A 26,808-nucleotide genomic window follows, 5' to 3' on the forward strand; every position below is an offset into this window, starting at 1 on the left:
AGAAATAGGTGTCATTTGGTGCAACCCAGTCTTATATGCAACACATCTGCAGCACCATTTATACAACAAATATCAACGTTCTGTCACAAGAATATCAATGTATCAAAATTTCACTCGAATGCGCTGAATGCCACTTTCTGCACCAACGTAATTTTGTCACAATGTAAATGTCACATCTACCATTACCCTATTTGAATAAAGATCACTACGTAATAAATACATTTACTTCTATTTTAAACATATTGAGTGTAGCTATTTGTGCTTTTCATGACATATAATTAGACTGACCGGGCTCATAAAATAAACCGAACTTCAGTCAGTCGAACAATCAGGCTTGCAAGTCGCGTCATAACCTGGTACGGTAACACGGGTATTTTCAAAATGTGACTACGCCTAAAGAATTTACAGCCTAAAGACTTTTTGAAAATACCTCGTTACCATACCAGGTTACCAGATGACTTCTGAGCCCGATTGTGTTTGCAGAGAAGCTAGGCTTATTTCATGAGCCTTGTTGAATGTAATTTTTTTTTTTTCTGTGAGACTGGGTTGGTTAGTGGGTTACTTCTCCTTGATAGCCACCTTCACATCACACAGAACTGCACACAAAGTGAGACTAAACCCTGGTCTTGAAGAATTCCCTAACTTTGGATCTGAGCTGCCACCAGCCGCTGTGTTGGAATCAGGTCTAGAGGTGATCATGTGGCAACAAGTGGGATGTGAAGAACACCCTGTGGTGTTTATTAGTCACAAAATCTCTCCCCTACGGAGCAGTGAAGTGGAAGAGCCTCATGATTGAGTGCTCTATAACCTCCGTTATTACCGACCCAGGAGCCCTTTACCATCGTCAGTGACCACACACTTTCCAATGGATGCCCTGGTCAATAGACACCAACCACCGTGTTCTTCAGATGAATCCTGACTCGGATGGATGTCGTAATCTCGGGTTTAGCACCACTATGGGGAAACAGCATTACACACTAGGCGTGCTGATGGTCTCTCTGACCCACACACTCTCAGGTCAAGCCACCCTGCTGCCCCAGATTTAGCATTAAATAGGGTGGGATGCTGTAAGGCTGGACCGAAACCTAAACACTGGTCAGTCCACACACCTAGCTGAAAGAGCAAAATCACAGTTTCTACAGCAATGCAACAATCTCTAAAAAGCTTTATGTGAAAAACAAGTCACTGGCACCTTTACAAGTCTCTGACACACTACGTATCTCCTTTAACCATCTCTTATCTAATATCCTCTTTGGGCCACATTCAGAGTTGAGTTACACATACTGTACATAGAGAGGATTTATTCCAGAAAGTGATCACATCGGTATTCATGTCTCGGATGTAACTATAGACATGAGTGCTATTCAGAAGTTATATCAGAGTTACGCACAGGGGGCGGAGTTTGAGTAAAACAGAGAGTTTAGCAGCTCAACCCAAAACACATGATGTGTTTGATTCACTTCCTGCAGTCGAGTCGGTTCAGAGGCTCACTGGTGTTCACTTGGAAGCGGACCGAGAGCACTTCGCTCAGCACCCGAGTGCAATCGCTGAGCTCTCGACCGCACCAAGGGGAAAACACACCAGGGTTCTGTTCAAACACACGCAACTCCGTGTGCGTAAAAGCGCGAAGACAATTCGAGAAGTTCTACAACCCACTTCTGTGGATCTGCATCGTTCAACAGAAACAGGCTATTTTACCCAAACTACACATGATACAACAAATTTCATTATTAAGAACAAAAAATTCGAATTTGAATCAGACTGTTGATGCATCATTACACACAGAACATCGTAGAATTAATAATATCAATAAAATCTCTAATAAAATAAACTAAACAGCAGGCTCGCTATACTTTTATCCTCCTCAAAGAGATAATAAAATAACACTGAGGAATAAAATACTCCGTCTCATGCTGTTTTAGGAAAATAATCAACGACAGTGTGGTGTGATGACGTGGAGCTACTGTTACCACCCTGGTAACTGTACTACTGCACTACTGTCAGAGCTGCTGTTACAGAAAACTAATCAACACCTTCTGACCAATCACAATCCAGCATTCAGCAGTGCTGTGGTATAAGCCTGTATAGCTCATTAGCAGTAAGTGGTGTTAACTAGACAGCTATGTTTTTCCCCAAAATGTTGATGCGAAATCATATTGGATGAAATGACGGATATTTTTTTTACAATTACGCTGGTGCAGGATTTTAGGCATTTGGTCAGCAAGGCTTTGAGTGTGGCATCACACACACACACACACACACACACTGCTGAAGCTCTATTCATCACAGAAGGAAGGATTAATTTCTTTCTGCACCGGGGCTTCTACTGGGGTAAATCCTTCACCCTTACTGCTCTCATACACACACACACACACTCGAAGAGAGAGAGAGAGAGGGATGAAGGGATGGAGGGAGGAACAAAGGGAAAAACCTTCTAACACACCCTCTGAAATGTGTAGGGAGTGAGATGGAGGTGAATAAGGAAAGAGAGAGAGACAGAGAGATGACTTGTGATTTACGGCGTGGAGATTCTCCCCCCAGCGAGATGTTGCATACTCGACTTGCTACTCTGTGTATATGTGTGTGTGTGTGTGTGTGTATTTGTGTGTGTGTGTTTTTACATATTAAATTGTTTTTCCCGGGCGAGGTGACATATGGAAATGGTGTTTGCGGATAATGGTGTGACAGGATGAAGAATGAGGTGACAAAATCGATGGCATGTGCAATTACACTTCATCACACTTCACTCTCTCTTCCACCACGACTACATTACCCACAATGCAACTCTGCACTGGTAATGTAAACATGAGGGGAGGTGGAACAAAGCATGTTTAGTGCTCAAAACTGTAAAACAGTAAAGACAAAAAGTAGATAAATATATACAGGTACAAATAACATATATTTTATATATCATTTAGAAGTTATATTTATTATACATCATATAATATATGATTGAGTATGTTATTAAACAAACAAATAAATAAATAAATATAATAGTTTATAGTCATTTACTTTTTTATTTTATATAAAAAGGCAAACAATACACAGTATTTAGAAATAAAACATATAGTTTTATTTATATAATCAATTAATTATTTAACAATTTTATATATTATATATTAAATAACAGATTAAATTAAAATATTATTAAGCAAATAAATAGATTTTGTAATATATAGTAATTTATTAGTTTTGTATTCTAATATATATTAAAATATATATTATGACAAAAAAGAAAAAAATATTTGTGCACAAATAAAATGTAAATAGAATTGAGCAAATAAAATGCATATTTTTGTTGATTTTTTTTTATTTAATTTTAGTTATTTAAATTTAATATAGAAATATATGAGTATAAGAATAAGAATATATTTACAGTGTAATGTGTACTTTATATAGTACATTATACTTTATGTAAATTTACTATTCAAATATGTATAAAGTGTAAAAGTGTACAAATGAAATGCATTATTATTATTATTATTATTATTATTATTATTATTGTTGTTGTTGTTGTTGTTGTTGTTGTTGTGATTAGTTAGCAGATAATAGTGAGACAGGAGGATGAATGAGGTGACAAAATCAATCACACGTGTAATTCCAGTTGATCAATACACCTACATTACCCACAATGCCCTGTGATTTGTTAGTGTCAGCGTTAATGGAGGTCAAACAGAGTCAGTTTACAGGTCATAAAGTAAAGTGAGGAAAGAAATATGATTCGCTCGAGTTACTGAAACAAAAACCCTGCAGTGCAAACAAGCGTGACTTTCGATTTCTGTTTCTGTCTGTACGCTTACACACGTGTGAATTTTCTCTGAATGCGTGTCTGTACGCAGCTCTGTGACTTTCTTCCTCACTCACATTGCGCTTTTAAAAACTGAATTATGTGAGTTACATATCCATTTAAGAGCACACGATAACAACAAGCAGATCAAATATCAATTGTAGTAAAATAAAAATTATATATAATATACAGTATGTTGTTGTTGTGATCATTTTGTACAGTGTAAAGCTAGTGTGTAAACGTGTGTAAAGTTTGCTTTTGTTTCTCTGATGCTATTTTTGTGGTTTTTAATGTGAATTATAAACCAGTTTTACTTACTAAAGCTTTCTGTTGATGTGTTTTATAAAAGAAATCAGACCTAAACCCAGAAATCATACAATGATAAGAACGTTTCTTACATTCATTCTTAACTTCCTCTACTGAAAACACTCCGTGTCATGCTGTAATAGGAAACTAATCAGCTACAGGATAGTGTGATGAAGCAGAGTTACTGTTTCCATTCTGTAGTTGATTATTTTCCTGTAACAGCACATCCCAGAGTGTTTTATTCCTCTCATACCACAGCAATTCAATTGTTTTATTAAACAGTGACGTCCTGCTTTTTATCCATTTATAGTTACATTTAACAAGTTAGTTCCTCTTTTTACGTACGTTATAGCAGCGATAAACAGTCGTTCCCTCACCAGCCACTCTTTTTTTCTCTCTGAAAGTTAACAAGACAAAAAACGAAGCTTGTCATGTTACCAAGAAACCACAAAGCGTAAACTCCTCTGTCCTGAAGATGTCGGGAAACTGTTACAAAGCGCTGACACTGGAGACTCCTTCCATAAATGGTAAATAAACGTCTCCTTAAGTTTAGAAAACTTCACCATATCAACGTGTACACATGATTTTATCTGTTTATTATTATTATTATTAGTAGTAGTAGTAGAGCATCTACCGGACATGTCCCTGTGAATGAGCTGTTACTATAGAAACCATAACGTATTAGAATGAGTGCTGATCTGACCAATCAGAGTTGAGAATTCAACAGTGCTGTGGGATTATGGGTATTATGATTATTATTATTAAAGTGAGTTCTCTGATCGCAGTGTGATTTAGACATTATTAATGTAAAACTGATTAAATAAAAGCCTGTTATTGAGCTGCTGTGGATCGAATGAGCTGAGACAGAGAGAGGGATGACTTATTCACCAAGAGGAGGAGGAGGAGAAGGAGGAGAAGGATGGAGAGAAGAGCTGGAAATTAGCACAGATAGATTATCTGTCATCCTGTAAGCTGGTGCATTAGCAGGAGGGACGGCTGAAGGCTACAATTTAGCCATCGCTTGTCATAGCACATGCCGATGGATCGTAATCATGAACATCTTTCAAATTTGGTCAACATCAGTGTAGAGCTGGATTATTAAGGTGTGTGTGTGTGTGTGTGTGTGTGTGTGTGTGCGTGTGTGTGTGGGAGGAGTGCTGGAACAAGTGCGACTGTAAAAATGTCTCTGAGATTTATAGACAGAAGTGCATACAGAAACGTTTTAATAGAAAATTCACACATGGGTCATATTTGTATATTTGAATAATTAAGGCAAAACACTATATTAAAAAAATACATATCAATCAACTTTTGCCAGATAATTGCTAAAATTCTTATGAATATTTTTGTAGTTGAACTTTTTCAAGCCACAGATGAGTCGTTATCTAAAATCTGCAAAAATCGGCATAGTTATAGTAATTTTGATGTTAGTATTAGCTGATAAAATATTTATATTTCTACATGTTTATTAAAATGTTATTTAAAAATGTATTTAACTATTTAACTAAGACAATCTCAAAAGAAAGACTTTTACAGAAAAGTTTGTGGGAAATTTGTATTATTATTATTATTATTATTATTATTATTATTATTATTAAATCAAGAAATTAAATTTCTGAATGTAGGAAAAAAACTTACATTTAAAAATGAAACATGTAGACTATATTGACACATACAGTAACAAATATATCAGGAAACTTTTCAGCTTTTCAGGGATATGTGTGTATGACATGACGTGACTGTGAAGTTTCAGATAATGCAGTGATCACGAATGGAGGAATTTTTTCTGCTAAGTTTCGATAGTTTTATTACTCTGAGGGTGAGTCAAATGAAAACCTTAAAAGTGCGACCTAAATTAGAATTGAATTGATTTTTTTCTAGGGGAATCCAGACACTTGAGGAATCCAGAATGAAATGGAGATTGTATAGAAAAATCACACACTTTTCTGACACCTATTTACAATAAACTCACATAAACTCATACTCTCACTATAAACTCATATAAACTCATACTCTCACTATAAACTCATACTCTCATTATAAACTCATACAAACTCATACTCTCATTATAAACTCATATAAACTCATACTCTCATTATAAACTCATACAAACTCATACTCTCATTATAAACTCATATAAACTCATACTCTCATTATAAACTCATATAAACTCATACTCTCACTATAAACTCATACAAACTCATACTCTCACTATAAACTCATATAAACTCATACTTTCACTATAAACTCATATAAACTCATACTCTCACTATAAACTCATATAAACTCATACTCTCACTATAAACTCATATAAACTCATACTCTCACTATAAACTCATATAAACTCATACTTTCACTATAAACTCATATAAACTCATACTCTCACTATAAACTCATATAAACTCATACTCTCACTATAAACTCATATAAACTCATACTCTCACTATAAACTCATATAAACTCATACTTTCACTATAAACTCATATAAACTCATACTCTCACTATAAACTCATACAAACTCATACTCTCATTATAAACTCATATAAACTCATACTCTCACTATAAACTCATATAAACTCATACTTTCACTATAAACTCATATAAACTCATACTCTCACTATAAACTCATACAAACTCATACTCTCACTATAAACTCATACAAACTCATACTCTCACTATAAACTCATATAAACTCATACTCTCACTATAAACTCATACAAACTCATACTTTCACTATAAACTCATATAAACTCATACTCTCACTATAAACTCATACAAACTCATACTCTCACTATAAACTCATACAAACTCATACTCTCACTATAAACTCATATAAACTCATACTCTTATTATAAACTCATACAAACTCATACTCTCACTATAAACTCATATAAACTCATACTCTCACTATAAACTCATATAAACTCATACTCTCACTATAAACTCATATAAACTCATACTCTCACTATAAACTCATATAAACTCATACTCTCACTATAAACTCATATAAACTCATACTCTCACTATAAACTCATATAAACTCATACTCTCATTATAAACTCATATAAACTCATACTTTCACTATAAACTCATATAAACTCATACTCTCACTATAAACTCATACAAACTCATACTCTCACTATAAACTCATATAAACTCATACTCTTATTATAAACTCATACAAACTCATACTCTCACTATAAACTCATATAAACTCATACTCTCACTATAAACTCATATAAACTCATACTCTCACTATAAACTCATATAAACTCATACTCTCATTATAAACTCATACAAACTCATACTCTCACTATAAACTCATATAAACTCATACTCTCACTATAAACTCATATAAACTCATACTCTCACTATAAACTCATATAAACTCATACTCTCATTATAAACTCATACAAACTCATACTCTCATTATAAACTCATATAAACTCATACTCTCACTATAAACTCATATAAACTCATACTCTCACTATAAACTCATATAAACTCATACTCTCACTATAAACTCATACAAACTCATACTCTCATTATAAACTCATATAAACTCATACTCTTATTATAAACTCATATAAACTCATACTCATAAACTCATACTCTCATTATAAACTCATATAAACTCATACTCTCACTATAAACTCATATAAACTCATACTCTCATTATAAACTCATATAAACTCATACTCTCACTATAAACTCATATAAACTCATACTCTCACTATAAACTCATATAAACTCATACTCTCACTATAAACTCATACAAACTCATACTCTTATTATAAACTCATATAAACTCATACTCTCATTATAAACTCATATAAACTCATACTCTCACTATAAGCTCATACAAACTCATACTCATAAACTCATATAAACTCATACTCTCATTATAAACTCATATAAACTCATACTCTCATTATAAACTCATATAAACTCATACTCATAAACTCATACTCTCATTATAAACTCATATAAACTCATACTCATAAACTCATACTCTCACTATAAACTCATATAAACTCATACTCTCACTATAAACTCATACAAACTCATACTCTTATTATAAACTCATATAAACTCATACTCTCACTATAAACTCATACAAACTCATACTCATAAACTCATATAAACTCATACTCTCATTATAAACTCATATAAACTCATACTCTCATTATAAACTCATATAAACTCATACTCTCACTATAAACTCATACAAACTCATACTCTCATTATAAACTCATATAAACTCATACTCTCACTATAAACTCATACAAACTCATACTCTTATTATAAACTCATATAAACTCATACTCTCACTATAAACTCATATAAACTCATACTCTCATTATAAACTCATATAAACTCATACTCTCATTATAAACTCATATAAACTCATACTCTCATTATAAACTCATATAAACTCATACTCTCACTATAAACTCATACTCTCATGCATTATAAAATATTTAGTATATTACATAGTAGACGACAAGTTTTAGATGTAGTTTATCAAAAAATCAGAAAAATGTTGTTTCTACCTGTAGTGGGTTGCCTTAAATCTAAAAACAGCAGTACTACTACTGTTATTATTATTATTATTATTATTATTATTATTATTATCATTATTATGACTAGTAGTCTTAGTAGTAGTAGTCGTAGTAGTAGTAGTAGTAGTATTGTTTTTTTATTATTTATTGTTATTTGGGATTTTATTATTTTTATTATTATTTTCACTAAGTTTTGTCCTAAGTAACTATCCTCCATAGGTGTAATAAATTACGGACATTAGACCGAACTAAATTTGTGGTTTTGGGATTAAATTTCTGACTGAAACCTGCTTTTCCTCAGGACATTAATGTCAGGACGAGGTCAGAGAAGATATGCTCTCGGGTCCGCAGAAGAACAAAGCTTTTGCAAAATCCTAATGCAACATGACAGAAATTTGGAACCAAAAAACAATGATAAATGGAGGACTTTATCCCACTGCTACCAGTAAAGAACAAAAAATATTAAAAAAACCTGAAAATGTGACCTGGAATAATGTGTGTTTAGTTTCATCCTTAACAGAGCCGCGTGCTCCGAGGCACGTCAGTACCTGTACGCTGGACGGCGTCTGAGGAGGAGACGGCTCGATTCATCTGAAAGCGGATATTGAGCTGAGCCATGAGCTGAAGCGTCCGTCCAGTTGAGCTCAGGAGATCTCTACAGGAACAGCTGTATACAGCTCCTCGTACACACACGCTCATGCGCACACACACACTCTCTTTATTACTCTGTCAGTCAAGCTGAATGGAGCTCATGATTAAACCCTGATGCCATGTTGCAATAAACCTGTCAATTATCAACTCAGAAATATAATTTGTTATTCTGGTCCACTACGATGCAGGCTAAAGTCAACCCAATCCTAATAAAAGTGTGTGTGTGTGTGTGTGTGTGTGTGTCCACCATCAGCTGTACACTACCTAAAAAGTCTTTGTTTTTCTCTCTAAGGCTCTGTATTGATCCTCTGCTCCAGCTGCTTTGGTCTAGCTCACCATTCATAATTAAAAATAATGAAATCGCAGTTAATAATTGACGCTGTGTGTTTTCAGTTTGCAGCATCTGTGTGTGTGTGTGTGTGTGTGTGTGTGTTGGTGCAATACTCCAGACCCCTCTCTTTAAGTGGCCAGGCTGTAAGATTCGTTTCGCTCTGGAAGGTAAGAAGTAGGTCAGAGAGGTGGAGTGGAGGTGGAAGAAAGATTGTGGAGCGTAAAGTCTTACACAAACACACACACACACACACACATACAAACACACACGCACACAGCCAAGCAGAATTGTGTTTCAGGGTTGAGGAGATTGTAGTAACTTTTCATTTTGGATCAGATCTCCTAGTAACTTAAGCTTTACTTCACTTACAACCTCTCCAGTGCCAGCCTCTGATTCCAAACTCTAAAAAGAGCAGCGTGAAACGACGTGATCTTGCTGTAAGTTGAAGTTGTTTAACTGAACTGAAGAATTTCAGTTAAAAAGTCCACCTTGCACTAGAAATCAAAAAAACTAAAAGATCAAAAGCAGCCTGTAATGTAGTTTAAGTGTGAGGCTCTGTAAAAACCTGTTGGAAGTTGCTCCAGCTAAATTCTTGAAGACAACAAAAAAGGTGGTTTTGACCAAAAGTGGAATAATATGCTTTGAAATCTGTAGATTAAGAAAATCTATTTTACCAAAATTAAGTGGAAATGTTTTTATGTGGGTGATTTCAGGGAGTATAACCATATCTACGATGTCTGGCCTGATTAGCTTGGTAACATGGACCCTGTCTACCTGAAGAGCTGCCATGTGATTGAAAAGCATTGTGTGTGTGTGTGTGTGTGTGTGTGTGTGTGTGTGTGGTGAATAGATTTGCTTGGCGTCAGTGCTGAACCCTGCGAGACCTTCTCCCCTAATCAGCAGGTGCTTTTCTAACCAATCAATGAGTTAATCAATCACTCTCTCGTCATCGGCATTATCAGCGCCGTTACACCGTGGCCTTCTGGGAGTTCTGAAATGCATGAGTCTGTGAGTGATGTGGGGTCTCATGGGATGTTCGCGAGCGCTCCCTTACTGCGACTGTGTTTCAGAAACACAATTACACGCTCCCTCATACTGCTGTTCACGATGTAAACGTTCGTCTGGAGACGTGTGCGTTGCATTTATGTTTATTCATCCAGCACATGCTTTTATTCAACACGACATACAAAATAGATGGAGACTAGGGGTGGGAAATCTGGCAAAAATGTCAGGGATATAATTGAAGACATTTTCCAAATACAAAGCTACTGGGTTTCTGTCTCTCTGGGAACAAAATATTACACCAGAGCTAACAAAATATGCCATCATGCAAAAAATACGGTGCTGTATCAAATGTTGTTTTAATGTGGGCAATATATCAATACTGTTAAATTGCGACAAAGTCCTACTTGCTATAACCTGTTGATAACCACTATGGCTACTCATTATAGTCATCCTCAATATATTGATGTTAATTTGCATTCTAATTTGTATCATTATATTAATAATAATAACAGGATTTTTGTCTCTTGCTACATCCGTATACTACGTAAATCCTATTCTGATTGGCAGCGAAAATAAATAAAAGAATTAAAAGTACAAATAAATAAAAGTAATCTGCTTTTCCTAAATTTATTCAGGCTTTAAAGGCATTTCTTATTGTTGCTGTCAATCTCTACACAAGAAATAAATCAACCCCAGAACAAACACTTAAGTTTATCATGCGTGTAAACCAGCTCTGAATACACAGAACTTGACCTCTGTAACTACTGATGTATGTTTGAGTTTATTCATATGTCTTTAGTAAACACATTCTAATGGCCAGGGTTGCGGTGGAGTCAGATCCCGGGAAGACTGGGTGTGAGGCAGGAATACTCCCTGGACGGCATGCCGGTCTATCTGAGGGCATCACACACACACACTCACACACTCATACTCACACATCTAGGGGCAATTTAGCCTAGCCAATCCACCTACTGGCATGTTTCTGGAGTTGTGAGGAAACGTGAAAACCCGAAGGAAACCCATATGCACAGAAACACCCAAATTGCCCAAATTAACAAATTAAATAAAAACATGATCTGCTTCATCAGTCTGCATTTTGTAAAGCTCACTTTTTCTGGCTTTTCTGACAACTGCATTTAGGTGGCCTAAATGCAATTTAGAAAACTGGCATCACCAGAACACCAGATCAGAAAATGAAGATAAGCACTTGTTTAAGCTGTTTAAGGTATTTTGAACTCTGAACATGGCCCTAAAAGTGTGTATAAAGCGCGAGTGCAGAAGTTGAACTCTGCATTACCCAGTACACTTTAATGAATTTTCCAAACTGGAGCATTGCAGTCTAATTGCCCTTTAAGTGCTAAACTCTTAAGTGCACTGCAGGGGAACAAGTGATATGGGTCTCGTTCCATTAATCTACACAAATCTTCACCAACCTTCCTCTGAAGCATTTGCCTGCCGAGGCACAGCTTCAACACTGCCCTTACATGACCATTAATCCTGAACGAGTCGATGTAGAGTGGTGTAATAGCTGAAGATGGGGAGAAATCTCACACCCTGACTCCTCCTCTTCTATCATTATGTAGTCTTTAGATTCCTCTCTGTTTTCTGTTCGTTTGTTTGTTTCGATCTCGTGAAAGTTTCAGTGAGATGTTAAAATGTTTTCTGTGTTCCCTTTTCTATTTCTATTTGATGAACACGGGCGCAAACGGGTGGATAGGCTAAAAAAAACCAAAAATTCAAAGTTCAAACCTGCCTACATAACTGTTAGAGAACTAATCTTGATTTTAAAAAAAGACTTACCTAATGCACCATTAAGTACAGGTAAAGCTGTAACTTGGAGTTTTTCGATATCTTCAGGACAGAGGAGTTTACACTTTGCGGTTTCTCTGTAACATGACAAGCTGTGTTTTTTTGGTCTTATTAACTTTAAGAGAGAGGAAAAAGACTTAAACAACTTTTATCCCAGATGCCCTTCCTAACGCCCCGATTTATGGTCTTGGGACCGGGACTGAAAGTACACTGGCTCCTGCACCCCTCCAGTGGCTGGGGTTTGGTTCTGTGTAATTGTAAAATTGCTGTAGTATATGAGGAATAACACACTTTGAGCCATGCTGTTACAGGAAAATAATAAACTAAACTCTAGGATGGTAACAGTAACTCACCACCCTGTGGTTGATTCTTTTCCTGTAACAGCACAAGTGATTTATTCCTTTCTTAGTCAACACCTGAGGTCATGGCCAGAAATAATAATAATAATAATAATTAAAAAAAAGGATACAGACATCAACAGGACATTAATACAGTCATCATGGACGTCACTCATGATGACACCCAGCACTAATTAATATCTCATTTGCATTTATACCTTTAATAATTCAGGATTTGCTTTGTGAGGGGGTTTGGATATGGTTATTGTCTCATGTGTTTGCCAGCCTGCTCTTGTGTTTTGAATTTGCCCTTTAATAATAAAGGACTCTGGACATGGATCCTCCCTCTTTCATGTTGCCGCATCTGTTTCAGACAAGTGTCAGCCAGGATCTACATATAATTAGAAAAGTAATCTTTTTATTTACCAGGCCAGGTGTCAAAACAGTGAATTTCACACATTCAGGCTGTGGGATCACATGGTGTCAGTTTTAGCAGGTTGCAAACTCCTTGAGGCATCAAATGCTTATAATTAGTGCTTCATGAGAGACATGCTATTTTGCTGTTCTCATATACCCAAGGAACTCAGTCTGGTAGTGGCGCTAGTGGTGTGCATGTGTGTGTGTGTGTGTGTGTGTGTGTGTGTGTCTGCACCGATTTCACCACAGCAGGCCAATTCTTATAAAGCCTGAGCGAAGTAACATGGAATCCCATGTAAAATTAATTACATGTATCAGTACCATTTTTTGGGTCTGGTCCTGAGATTTGGTGTATATTGGGTCTGGGATTGTCTGCATTCTGGTCTGGATTTAGGACTGGTCCTGGTGTTTGTTTTAGATTGGGTCTAGGATTGGCTACATTCTGGACCAGGTTTTGAGACTGGGCCTGGGATTAGATTGAGCCTGGGATTGTCTAAAGTCTGATCTAGGTTTGGGTTTTCGTTAATGTGATTTAGTGTGAAAGCACTGAGGCAATATGTGAAGCACTGTTACAACATCGTTATAAGAAAAGCGTAAGTGATGTATCATAGACACCACCTGTGTTTAGGAATGGTATGTTCCACTCCTCTTTTATACCTGTTGCCATTTCTGTCCAACTTTTCTATAGTCCAGTAAAACTTATAAATCCAGTATCCATATAATGAAAATATGAAATGAAAGATTGTTTTTGAAGGTTTAGACACTTTCTAACAATGTTTAGTTACATTCCCTACTACATGTGCAAGTCCTGCCTAACACATGAATATTGGACATTCACTGTTAGTAAAATTCCCAGAATACACGCAGGGCATACTAAGGACGCAAACCTGATTAAACCTACCAGGTTCAATAACACAGGACTGACCACAATGACAAATTTAATAAGCAATGAGCCTTAAACAGGGCTTTAGTTCAACCAAGAAAGCCAGATTATATCCAATCCAGATGCTTATGACCTCAATCCTTTTTAATCGCCTTACTGTACAGCACCCAAGGTCATAACACACACGCTCTACTTATCTATGATTATTGATCATAACGACTTCAATAATGACAAAACATGATGTTATGATGCAGCAATATGCTGTGTAAAAATATTGACATTGCTCCTGAGATAAGTGTGTGCAGTCTACAGGGGGGAGGCTTGTACACTGGAAGGGTTATCTTGTTAGAACCTGCTTGCAGGGGTAAACGAATCTCATTACTCTATACATGAATTTTATTATGAAAACTGAAGAGAAAATGCATCGTTGACTCTAAGTGAATCTGATGAACACTGCAAATCACCTCAGGGTTTGGAGACACCATCCACACTACCCAGGTGAATCATAAATATGTACATTTGCTTTCATATCCATAACACGGGACTATTTTCAGATATTTTAGTTTCAGTGTACAACACAGTCAGCTTGTACCTTAAGATAAAGTTGTACCTCGTGGCCAGATTTGTACCTCAGAGTAAAATTGTGCCTGGGCCATGATGTATCTCTGGGTCACGTTGCATCTCATGATCACCTGTGTACTTCAGGGTCAGATTGTACCTGAAGGTGGGGTTTTACTTCAGGGTCAAATTATACTTTAAGGTGGGGTTGTACCTCAGGGTCATAGTTGACCTTAAGGTGGAGTTGTATCTCACGTTCAAATTATACCTTAGGGTGTGGTTGTACCTCAAGGTCAGATTGTCCCTTAAGGTGGGGTTGTACCTCGGGGTCTGATTTTACCTAAAGGTGAGATTGTACCTGTCAAAGACTTGTACCTTGGGGTCAGGTTGTACCTCTGAATCAGGTAGTACCACTGGGTCAGATGTGTACCTCAGGGTCAGGCTGTATATCCGAGTCAGATTTGTACCTCAGGGTAAAATTTATACTTCAGGATGAGATTGTGCCTTGGTCAACTTTGTACTTCAGGGTCAGATTGTATTTTAAGGTGTCATATTTGTATCTCAGGGTTACGTTTACAACTCAGGGTAAAGTTGTATCTCTGTGTCAGATTTGTATTTCAGGGACAGGTTCTACCTCTGAATCAGGGTCAGATTGTACCTTAAAGTGAGGTCGTACCTTAGGGAACATTTGTACTTCAGAGTCAGACTGTACCTCAGAGTCAGTTTTTTTACAAGTTGTAGCACGGTCAGCCTGTACCTCTTGACCCACTGAGATTGCATTCATATTAGGTATACCATAAGGATATAACCTTTTTCTACTTCTGTTCTGACAGCATACAGGGAGCAATATGCAAAACAAACCAAAAAATAATCTCTTACCTGCCATGCACCTTGATGTCAGAGATAGCATAGAAGTATCTGGACAGGTTGCCCTCATCCACCATGGTGGCCCCAGTGGCGGGTCGGAGGAGCCGGATGCGCAGGTCTGTGATGGTAAAGAAGTCTCGTAGGTTCTTCGTGGTGTCCAGTTGGCCATATAAGGACGCCATGTTGTGGAGACGTGGTCCAGCAAACAGGGCGAAGCGGTCCTTGATCTCAAAGCGCACAGTCTTGTCATACTTCCAGACATAGCCACGTGAATACTCCTCTGTGCAGATGATGTCCAGCAGCGTGAACTGGGACAGGTCCTGCACCGTCTTTGGCTCCATGGTGAAGGCGTCCAAGCAGTCAGTGGCATAGAACTGGTATGGCTGCCATGTCTTCCCATAATCCAGTGACTTTTCAAGCACCATCTGCTCAGGACGGCCTGACTCAAACGTGATGACGATGTCGTCCGTCAGTTCGATGGTCTTGTTCCAGGATAGTGTGATGTTCACTGCCAAGGGTTTAGGGTACTTCCTCCAAGAACTGGACTGCCAGAAAGTGGTGGGGTTGCGACCCTCGAAGTCAAACATGAGTTCTGGAGGGTGGGCAAGCTCCTCTGTCGCCGCGTCACACTCGTTGTTGCACATGTATGGGTTTTCCTGGAACAGCAACAACAAAAAAAGTGTTCAAACAGAATCATATATAATATATATATAATATATTTGGAAATAATAAAATCTTTACAATTGGCATACATCCTGCACTGTCTCCATGGTAAAGAGATGCCTTGGTCAATGGGATAGCCATTGCTAAGTACTGAACAGAACAGGAGGGTCAAACTGGGAGCAATAATGGTGGCATTTGTTTTGTCTTTTATGAGCTTTGACTGAAGAGTGTGTAAATAGAGCAAATCGACTGCGCAGCAGATGGTTAAAAGCTCCCACAGGTCTGGTGAGGTTGCGGTGTAACTACACGGGTAATTCACACTCTCTGAATTGAGCCATTTGCAGGACTTGGATGAGGAGGAAACATACAGAATCATCACGCACCATTTCTGACTTTTATTGCAGCTCACCCCCTCATGTCTCCTCTCACATTCAGCCACTGAAAACCAAAGGCAGTCAGACCATTAGTATTTTATCACAGAACTTATTCGACGCATAATTTATGTCCCTGGTACTCCTGCTGCTCATGGGCTACATCACTCAGTGCATATCAAATGAATAAATAGATAAATAACGAATGGATTCTGGAGGATCAGAAGTGGCTAGCGACTAACAGCATGTGAGAAACAGCATGTGAAATGATCATTAGGTGTGTGGATAATCCAAAGGTCAGAAGAACAAATTGTGAATAACGCAGCGCCCTTCGGCTACTGTTCCTCCTTGATCCAGGTAAGGACACCCACAGGGTAAAATGAAAATCATCTCATGGCTCAACGTCAAAGGAAACATTGTGAAAGCGGTTGCGAAACCCGAGAGTGACAAGCCGTCGACATACGCCGCCCAAATGGAGAGCAGAAACAAAGACACCTCAAGGAAGACATAAGCGTATCATCTTTGTTCTAAAAAGTAAAAATGTCCTTGCCGCAAATCATTACACCACAGTGCTCTACAACCTCTGGAGCTTGACACCAGGATGATGAGAGTGTAAGCAGGAAGTGTGTGTGTGTGGAGTGCAGAGAGTGAAGGGCACTTCAGCAATCACTCATATCAGCTTTTTTAAGAAACACAAGCTCCAATTTATCAAGACAAGAGACCAGAGCAGCTGAGTCCCTCTGTGTGAGTCCAACACGGAGGATGAAAAGGGAAAAGAAAATAAAAGTGACAGAAAGAGGGGAAAACAAGTGTAGCTGCTAATAAGCTCTTGTTTTTATCTTGTCCTTTAAGGCAAGGTGACAGAACAGCACTGTGTGCAAACTTTCTAATGGGCTAAATGCCTGGAGTTTTAAAATAAAACTAAACTAATATCCAATAAAAACGAAGTTGTGAGTTAATTAGATATAACCATCTGGTAACTATTAATAATAATATGTATAATAGTATGACTGCAGAGATACTGAATCTCTCATAAAATCTTACTGTTGAGAAAAGATGAAATGTTCACAATTATTCGATAAAAACCTCTACAAGGTTCCTGTTAGTGTGTTTGGATCAATGGACACCCATTAGTGTAAATGAGATTGTCACTGGCAGAGTCGAGGTCAGTAATTAGTAGCGATGGTGGTTTTAATGCTAATCTGATGAGCGGTTTGGATTTTCACAGATAAAGTGATTGCAGATAAAGGAGATGACAGAGCTCGATGGATTGGTGCTAATGACTGGATGAGAGGAGACCGAGAAAACATGAGAGAGCTGCCAAATTAAAAAATTCTCCTGCAAAATAGAAGCTCCTCTGATAGCACTGTTGTAGTAGATGTAAGTCAGTGCTGTACCATTTTTGCTACAGCTCTGATCTTAACCTGAAAATCTCTGCAAGTCCTTAAGAGCTTCTGTTTGGCTCACTGCTGTGTGATCATGCTAAATTCCTCCTGCGTGTCTCTGTTAGCACTTAACACGCTTGTCATGTGCTGTAACTAATGGAGGGAGTAGCACATCGACTATAAAAAAAACTAACAAATGTAAATAATGATCTTACACCAGTCACTGTACCTGTGATGTGTGATATAGTTCATCATTAAAAAAAGACATAATGTATATATGAATGTGACTATACAGTCGTGTCAACATTCTTGACATTCTTGTTCACGCTGTGATGAATAATGGCAATGAAGTGTGACCATGTGTTGGATGCTAATTGCACCCATGTATTGCTATTTATTGACACAGATAAAACAAAGGAAATATAAGAAAAGAAAAATGCAGAGCATTGAAAAGAGATAGAGAGAAACAGAGATGGAGAGAAAGAGAGGGATGGAGAGAGACAGAGAAGGGACAGAACGACAAAAAGAGACGGTGAGAAAATGAGCAATGGAGAGATGAAGATACGGAAAGAGCTGGAGAGACAGAGAGAGATGGAGAGAGATGGAGAGAGAAACATTTGCCTATTTATTGACACAGACAAAAAAGAAAGGAAATATAAGAAGAAAGCATTGTGGAAAGAGAAAGAAAGAAAAATGAAGAGGATCAGAAATAGACAGAAAGCACTGGAAAGACAGAGAGAGACAGTGAGAGATGGAGAGACGGAGAGAGACAGAAAGACAGAGAGAGACATGGATAGAGCTGAAAGAGTGACAGAGAGAGAGAACTGAAAGAGAGATGTGTACGCTATAAACTCTGCCAGCTGCTCTGATCCCGAGCTTGTAGTGCCCATTAGAGGAATTCTGGGTAATTTCCCCCGTGGACTCAGACCATGGCGGCACCATCAATCACTTCCTGCTCACTATTTAACAGTATACACACACACACACACACACACACACACACACACGACCTGACCGATAAATGCATTATTTGGTGTATACGCGGTATTTTTCACATGACCTCTGTAGTGAGATATGGAGTACTGATAGTTTAGAAACACATTTTCCTGTTTTCAGTGACTTAGTTTATTTATTTATTTATTTTGCCTTTTTCTTTCCTTTTTCTACATTCCTTCTTTCTTTCCTTCATTAACTTTTTCTGTCCGGATATATGTGCTGATCCTGGCTCTATTAGCATGAACTCAGAAGCAGGATTAGCGCACAGTAATCAGGAGATAATCTCAGGTAATGCTCGCTCCATCTCGCTGAAACACAATCACCCTCCTGCGCTGCGTATCACACAAATAAGAAGTGAAAATGAGAAAAATGAAATGTATAAATGAGGAAATATAATAGAGAAGAATTAAAAATCACTGTGTGTGTGTGTGTGTGTAGGCTGTGTTTAATCTTCTGTACTGTTGATGAGGACGTTCTGTCATTGCTGCTCCAGCTGTATTTCTTTACTTTTTACAGTATTATAATTGGAGCATTTTCAAATCCTCTGTCTCTCTCATCTTCATCTCCATATAAACAGTCCTGACAGTGACCCGAAATCCCTCATCAATGTTTATGCCAAATATTCTGTTGTGGTAGGCTAAATGTCCATGCACAACTAGGGGACACTAGAAAGTATGGATCAAGAAAACAAGGAAACAAGAAAAAAGGAGAACTGGGAACTAGGGGACACTGAACACTATGGATCTGGGAAACAAAGGAACAGGAAATTAGGGGACACTGGAAAGTAGAGGACGCTGGAAATTACAGAATACTGGAAATTAAAGGACAAGGAAACATTAAAACTAAGGAATGAGAAAACTAGGATACTGCAAACATGGGGACAGAAAAAAATTGGAAACACTGGAAGACACTGGAAACTAGGGGACACTAACAGAGCAAGGAAACTAGGGGACATTGAAAAGACACTAGAGTAAACTGGGGACACTGAATGGACAAGGAAGCTAGATGACAGAAAAATTGGGGAACACTGGAGATGAGGGGAGTAGGAAACTAGAGGACACTGGACATTAGATGAGAATGAAACTGGTGACAATGTAAACTGTCCCCTACAGGGCAAACTAGGGGAGCACTGAGCATCAGAGGAGAAGGAAACTAGGGAACACCGGAAATTAGGGGACACTGGAAACTAGGGAAAACTGAAAACTAGGGGACACTGAAAACTAAGGGACACTAGAAACTAGGGGACATTGGAAATTAAGGGACACTGGAAACTAGGGAACACTGATAACTAGGGGACACTGGAAACTAGGGGACACTGGAAATTTAGGGACACTGGAAACTAGAGGACTGTTACATGCAAGGGCACATATTTCTTTCTGTGAAAAGTCTTTTAGACATTGTGAAGACTACTCATTGGATGGTGTGTTCGTCCATCACCTCCTCGTCCAGTGCTGGTGGATGAGAGGAGGAGCTTTGACTTTCAGAAGCTGCCCCGGAAGAGCAACAGAATGTGAAGAGAGCGAAAAAAAGAGAGAGAATGATTCCAACACGGAGTTTTTGAAAGTTTTGTTTGTGTGCATCTGAATCAAGCAGAACTTTGTGGTTGCACACTACAGCTAGTGTTTCGGTTCGCTCCACTGTTCCATGTCTTGCTTCACTTTGTGTTTGTCATGTCTTCAGTCCCCAATTTGTGTGGGTTGTTTGCTGTTTACTGGGGCTCGGACAGGTAAGCAAGAGCAAGCTCATACATCGCACAACACCAAGGAAACTAACTGTCTAAACACCCTAGGGAAGAGGCGAGTGCCAACCCCTGTGCTTATGTTAGTGACAGAACACCAGGCTAGTTAGACATTTTGGTTTCATTTTTGTTTCTAGGTGAGTGTGTGAGAAAATCGAGAATAGGGAAGACTGTTCTGTTAAATGTCTTTCTTTTTGCACCGAATACCCTTATATGTTTTGTGTCCCTCAATGTACCGCACTACTAGAAAAAGGAAAAACCTAGTAAACTCCATTATAAGAAAGTATTGTTGTGAACTCTCCTTTTTGGTTACAAGCCGTTACTGACCCTGAGTCACCCCTGGACTCATCTCGTGGTCGTAACAAGGACACTGGAAATTAAACGAAAACTAGAGGACACTGGAAACTAGAGGACAATGAAAAACAGGGGACACTAGAAACTAGAGGACAGTGGAGGTTAAAGGACAAGGAAACTAGCTACAATGACATGTTTATATGTATGTGCATTTTAGATGCATGAGATACATACTGAAGACACACACACACACACGCATGGAGGAGGACAAGCTGTCCATCAGCATGGTGTTCTGATGTCTATCACGTATTAGAGTGAGGCTGTTGTTTGAGGAGATGAAAAATAGATCAATATCAATTTCTGTGAGATGGAATTACTATGCATCAGCTCAAGTGTTCTCTCTGTAAAATCCGCTGTGTAATCGGCTCAGCGCTCACTCACAGTGTGAAGAATGGTTTGTCCCCCCTCTCCTCACTGTGCGGTAAAGTGTTTGTGGTGTGTGATCTGTAGGATAAGAGTGCGTATGAGATGACAGCTGCTTTGTACTTTTACTATATAACAACATTTAATGGCATCAAGCCTATTAATATTTTGGTTATTAGATATGTTGCATCTGCACACAATGTACATCACTTTAAACAATTACAGGACAAGAGCATACCTGATAATCTGTGTTTTCTCTATCTCTCTTTCTTTGTCTCTTTCGAGCTACACGTTCCTCCTGCTGCCTGATGAGCTGCCTGCCCTCCGGACCTGCCTGATACACCCCGATGCTCTACTCCTGCTTGGAGCCTCCTTCAGTGGAGAATGACTCGCTGCTGCTGAGCGTGGTTCAGCATGGCTAGCCTAAAGTACGCCGTGAGATCGCTGTGGACGATACCACATTAAAACTACAGATATCCTAAAGATGGCTCTGGATATTCTCACTTGGACAGCCTAAAGACTTCACTTGCTAAAAACTCTTTACGCTCAAGTCCCAATCATTCGACAGAGGACACCTTCATTTTGATACTACAGACTTAAATTTAAAACTCTAATGAGATCAAAAATCATCCTGATGCTCATACTCAGGATCCTTCCAACACATGTAGCACTGCTCCAAGCACTCTACTGTATACAGCTGTGGATGAGAAATGATTTATAATGGCACTGTCTGGTGTCACCCAGATGAGGATGGATGGCCTTTAGAGTCTGATTCCCCTCAAGTTTCTTCCTCATGTTGTTTCAGGGAGTTTTTGCTTGAATATGTTTCATAGAAAAACAGAAGACCACAGTTCCCACCCATAACACCACTCTAACCAATCAGACAATAGTTCTCGCCCATAACATCACTAGAAACTACCACCACTGTAACCAATCAGACCACAGATCCCGCACCTAACACCATTGTAACCAATAATATGCTGGTGGGGTTAGTGAATAAAAGTGCTCTAGAATGGGTCAGTTTTCTAAAATGGGTTGGTGTTCTGACATGTTCCAGTAGACGTTAATGTTCTAGAATAGTCAGAATAAGGTAATGTTCTAGAATGCAACAGAATGAGTTGCTGATCCTGAATGCTTTGGTGTCTTGACATGTTCCAGTACAGGTCGGATTTCTAGAATGCTATAGCATGAGTTGGTGCTTTAGAATGTTATGGAATAGGTAGGTTTTCTAGAATGCTATTTAATGAGTTGGCGTTCTAGAATGCATTCGGTTTCCTGAAATGTTCCAGTCAGTGGGTCAGTGTTCCAGAATGGGCCAGTGTTGGTCAGTGGGTCAGTGTTCTAGAATGGACTAGTGCTGGTCAGTGGGTCAGTGTTCTAGAGTGGGCCGGTGCTGGTCAGTGGGTCAGGGTTCTAGAATGGGCTTGTGCTGGTCAGTGGGTCAGTGTTCTAGAATGTGCTTGTGCTGGTCAGTGGGTCAGTGTTCTAGAATGGACTAGTGCTGTTCAGTGGGTCAGTGTTCTAGAATGGACTAGTGCTGGTCAGTAGGTCAGTGTTCTAGAATGGACTAGTGCTGGTCAGTAGGTCAGTGTTCTAGAATGGACTAGTGCTGGTCAGTGGGTCAGTGTTCTAGAATGGACTAGTGCTGGTCAGTGGGTCAGTGTTCTAGAATGGACTAGTGCTGGTCAGTGGGTCAGTGTTCTAGAATGGACTAGTGCTGGTCAGTAGGTCAGTGTTCTAGAATGGACTAGTGCTGGTCAGTGGGTCAGTGTTCTAGAATGGACTAGTGCTGGTCAGTAGGTCAGTGTTCTAGAATGGGCCAGTGCTGGCCAGTGGGTCAGTGTTCTAGAATGGACTAGTGCTGGTCAGTAGGTCAGTGTTCTAGAATGGACTAGTGCTGGTCAGTGGGTCAGTGTTCTAGAATGTGCTTGTGCTGGTCAGTGGGTCAGTGTTCTAGAATGGACTAGTGCTGTTCAGTGGGTCAGTGTTCTAGAATGGACTAGTGCTGGTCAGTAGGTCAGTGTTCTAGAATGGACTAGTGCTGGTCAGTAGGTCAGTGTTCTAGAATGGACTAGTGCTGGTCAGTGGGTCAGTGTTCTAGAATGGACTAGTGCTGGTCAGTAGGTCAGTGTTCTAGAATGGACTAGTGCTGGTCAGTAGGTCAGTGTTCTAGAATGGACTAGTGCTGGTCAGTGGGTCAGTGTTCTAGAATGGACTAGTGCTGGTCAGTGGGTCAGTGTTCTAGAATGGACTAGTGCTGGTCAGTAGGTCAGTGTTCTAGAATGGACTAGTGCTGGTCAGTAGGTCAGTGTTCTAGAATGGACTAGTGCTGGTCAGTGGGTCAGTGTTCTAGAATGGGCCGGTGCTGGTCAGTGGGTCAGTGTTCTAGAATGGACTAGTGCTGGTCAGTAGGTCAGTGTTCTAGAATGGGCCGGTGCTGGTCAGTGGGTCAGTGTTCTAGAATGCGCTTGTGCTGGTCAGTGGGTCAGTGTTCTAGAATGCGCTTGTGCTGGTCAGTGGGTCAGTGTTCTAGAATGGACTAGTGCTGTTCAGTGGGTCAGTGTTCTAGAATGGACTAGTGCTGGTCAGTAGGTCAGTGTTCTAGAATGTTCTCTCCTCTGCATCCTGGACTATTTGTCTTGTCAGTTCTGATCAGCGGAACACTATGGTAAGCTGAATGAGAGCACTGACAGAATGTTTGGGCTTGTTCAGGGTTTGGACTGGAATTCAGCTCATTTACGTCGTGATACAAGCTTGGCATGACACATTCCTCTCCAGGGAACTACGGTTCTGGATGAGTGAACCTGGCTGTGATATGTGTGTGTGTGTGTGTGTGTGTGCTGCTTGAATGATCATCAACTGTGCCAATATTAAAGCTCTGAATGCTTGGTCTTATCTTTCTTTATTTTAATTCATTATTACATTTTAATCATGTTTAATAGAGTATGTACCTTCAGAACTGGAGATCTCTGTACCTCACTCCAAGTCACTTCACTGTGACTCTGTGAGGAAGCATAGACTGTGCAGTGAATGTCTGTCAGATTTCTATGTTCTGATGCTCTGTTGTGTATGCACATTATTGAAATGTTTCTATTAAATATGTCAGTGTTGTTGTCTTATGTCACAGTGATGTTGAGCACACAACTGGTTGCAAAAATAAAGCTGTAGTAAATAAAGCCAGTTTCAGACTACGTAATTACAGCAGTCTTTTAAGCTTATTACTTGTCACACTGTATGAGATCCCAAAAAAATCTTGGCCAAATCCTATAAGACTATATCTATAATGCTATCATGTGTTCTCCATGTCAGTTTATACAGTGAAGATCCTCTAACAACAGACTTGTGATTAGAAAATCACTACCTTCTACAACAGCAAAATTGGGTGGAGAATCACACATTGTAAAGCTGCCTTTATACCACAGAGGGTTACAATTTACTTGTTTACAACACTCAGCTTCCAACCCAAGAATTCATCCTCTTCTCAATATTGGTCACTCAGCTTCCGTCAAGCTCCCAAACCCAAGAATTCATCCTGTTCTGAAGATTTTTCAGAAAGAGCAAATTGGTTATAAAATGTAGCTGGAGTGCAAATGAGACTAAAACTAAATGTAAAAATGAGCAAAAATAACTCTCAAGTTCGAAGTGTGAAAGGTTGAAGCTGTACTTCAGATCAGAAGCAGCGGATCTTAGTTCCTCTCATCACTTTAAAGCAGAACTCATTAGACACTCGCAAAAAAGATCAAAACAAAACACACACGCAAAGACTGACCTCCCTCCATCATACTCTCTGCCTTTTCATCTCATTAATCACTATCACAGTTGTGTGTATGCACACACACACACACACACACACGTCTCACAGACTTGTGATTCAAACACGAAGCTTTGCTATGTTTGCCACTTGTCTCAGATTCCTCATCAGTTCTGCTAAATGACAGGGGAAATTCCTCATGAACTATATGGCCAAAGGTTAGTGGACGCCTGACCATCAAACTTATATGTAGTTCTTCTCCAAAGTGTTGCCACAACATTGGAAGCACACAATTGAATGTCTTTGTATGCTGTAGCATTACATTTTCCCTTCACTGGAACTAAGAGGCTGAAACCTGTTCCAGCATGACAATGCCCCTGTGCACAAAGCGAGCTCCATGAAGACATGGTGTGTGAAGGTTGGAGAGGAAGATCTCGAGTGTCCTGCACAGAGCCCTGACCTCAACCCCACTGAACACCTTTGGGATGAACTGGAACGCCGACTGAACCCCAGACACTGTCACAGACCTTCAGAGACAGCCATTCCAGTTGGATATCAATGGTCTCTTTCATTCCTCTTTCAGCATAGCTGTATTCTTTATCAAGAATGTGTACATGACTGTCCACAGAAAGTTGCTCCTTGTATTTCAGGCGTGGGTTTATTCTTAGGTCATTTTCACACGTTTTCTTTGGACTCAGGGTTGTTTACCCCAAGATTTTGGTCCATTTGGTGGAGAGTGAAAGCTGTTTTTGAGCTTGGGAGCAGTCCTTTTGAAAATGGTGGTCTGGGGCTCCACATCAGGTGTGGCAAGTCTGCCAAGTAACATGATTGGTTCAACTTGTCACATTACATTTTTAGGGTTGTTGTGGTCAGCTGAGGTGACAGAATGCCTTATTGATATATAAAACTGTATTCCTGCATGAAACCATGCCATGCATCAGAAAGCACTGTTTGCTGTAGTGTTGGGACCAAAGGAAAGTAAGAAAAAACAATAAACAGAAGAACCTAGTTCCTACCACTTTGCAAACCTGTGTGCACAAAAGTGACACTGTGACATGGAATTGTGCAACTGATTCACATGTTGAAAAGAATTCTTCTATTATGAAAGCAAACCTGTGATCATGATTTATTCATTGCCAACAGTGTCAGGTCTCTAAAACGGTTCTACTTTAAACCTTTTTTTTCTCAAAGGTGCACCCTCTGTTGTAGAGTTTTGACATGAAACCTTTACAGGAAAGCTGAACATCTCTTGGCTGCTAGATGCAACCCTTTTTTTCCATCCACTGGAACACAATCTAGAAGTGATCCATACACCCTATGCTTAACTTGAAAAGGTGCAGACCAGCTCTACACCAAGGACAATGCGTTCACACATCTCAGAAAAGCTTTAACACCCCAGAGAGCCCAAATCTGTGCTTTCTAATTAGGTTAATGTTGGTCTTGTGGGCACAATATGAAATACAAAGTCTGAATACATGTTGTCTTTCTATTGTCTATATGCAGTTCGTCAGAATATCTCACCTCAATTAATGGTTCTCAAAGTAGGGTCTGGGAACCCCCAGGGCTCTATGATGAATTCCAAGGGGTTGTTACATTGATGGAAGTCAGTTATATTGTTTTTCAGTTCTCACAGTCATTTGACGAGTTGCCTGGCCACTTGAATTAAATGATTT

General features: G+C 39.0%; 1 protein-coding gene across 4 annotated transcripts in view; it reads right to left on the reverse strand.

Moving 5' to 3' along the window:
• Positions 1 to 26,808, reverse strand: part of ntng1a (netrin g1a) — a 150,343-nt gene that overhangs the window by 61,157 nt on the left and 62,378 nt on the right. For all 4 annotated transcript variants that reach the window (XM_026947966.3, XM_034308038.2, XM_026947965.3 and 1 more), the window contains exon 3: positions 15,527 to 16,170. In XM_026947966.3, the coding sequence (XP_026803767.1) occupies positions 15,527 to 16,170 (644 nt within the window). The remainder of the gene's footprint in view (positions 1 to 15,526; positions 16,171 to 26,808) is intronic.

Source organism: Pangasianodon hypophthalmus, chromosome 1 (assembly GCF_027358585.1).
Source record: "Pangasianodon hypophthalmus isolate fPanHyp1 chromosome 1, fPanHyp1.pri, whole genome shotgun sequence".
NCBI classification, from domain to species: domain Eukaryota; kingdom Metazoa; phylum Chordata; class Actinopteri; order Siluriformes; family Pangasiidae; genus Pangasianodon; species Pangasianodon hypophthalmus.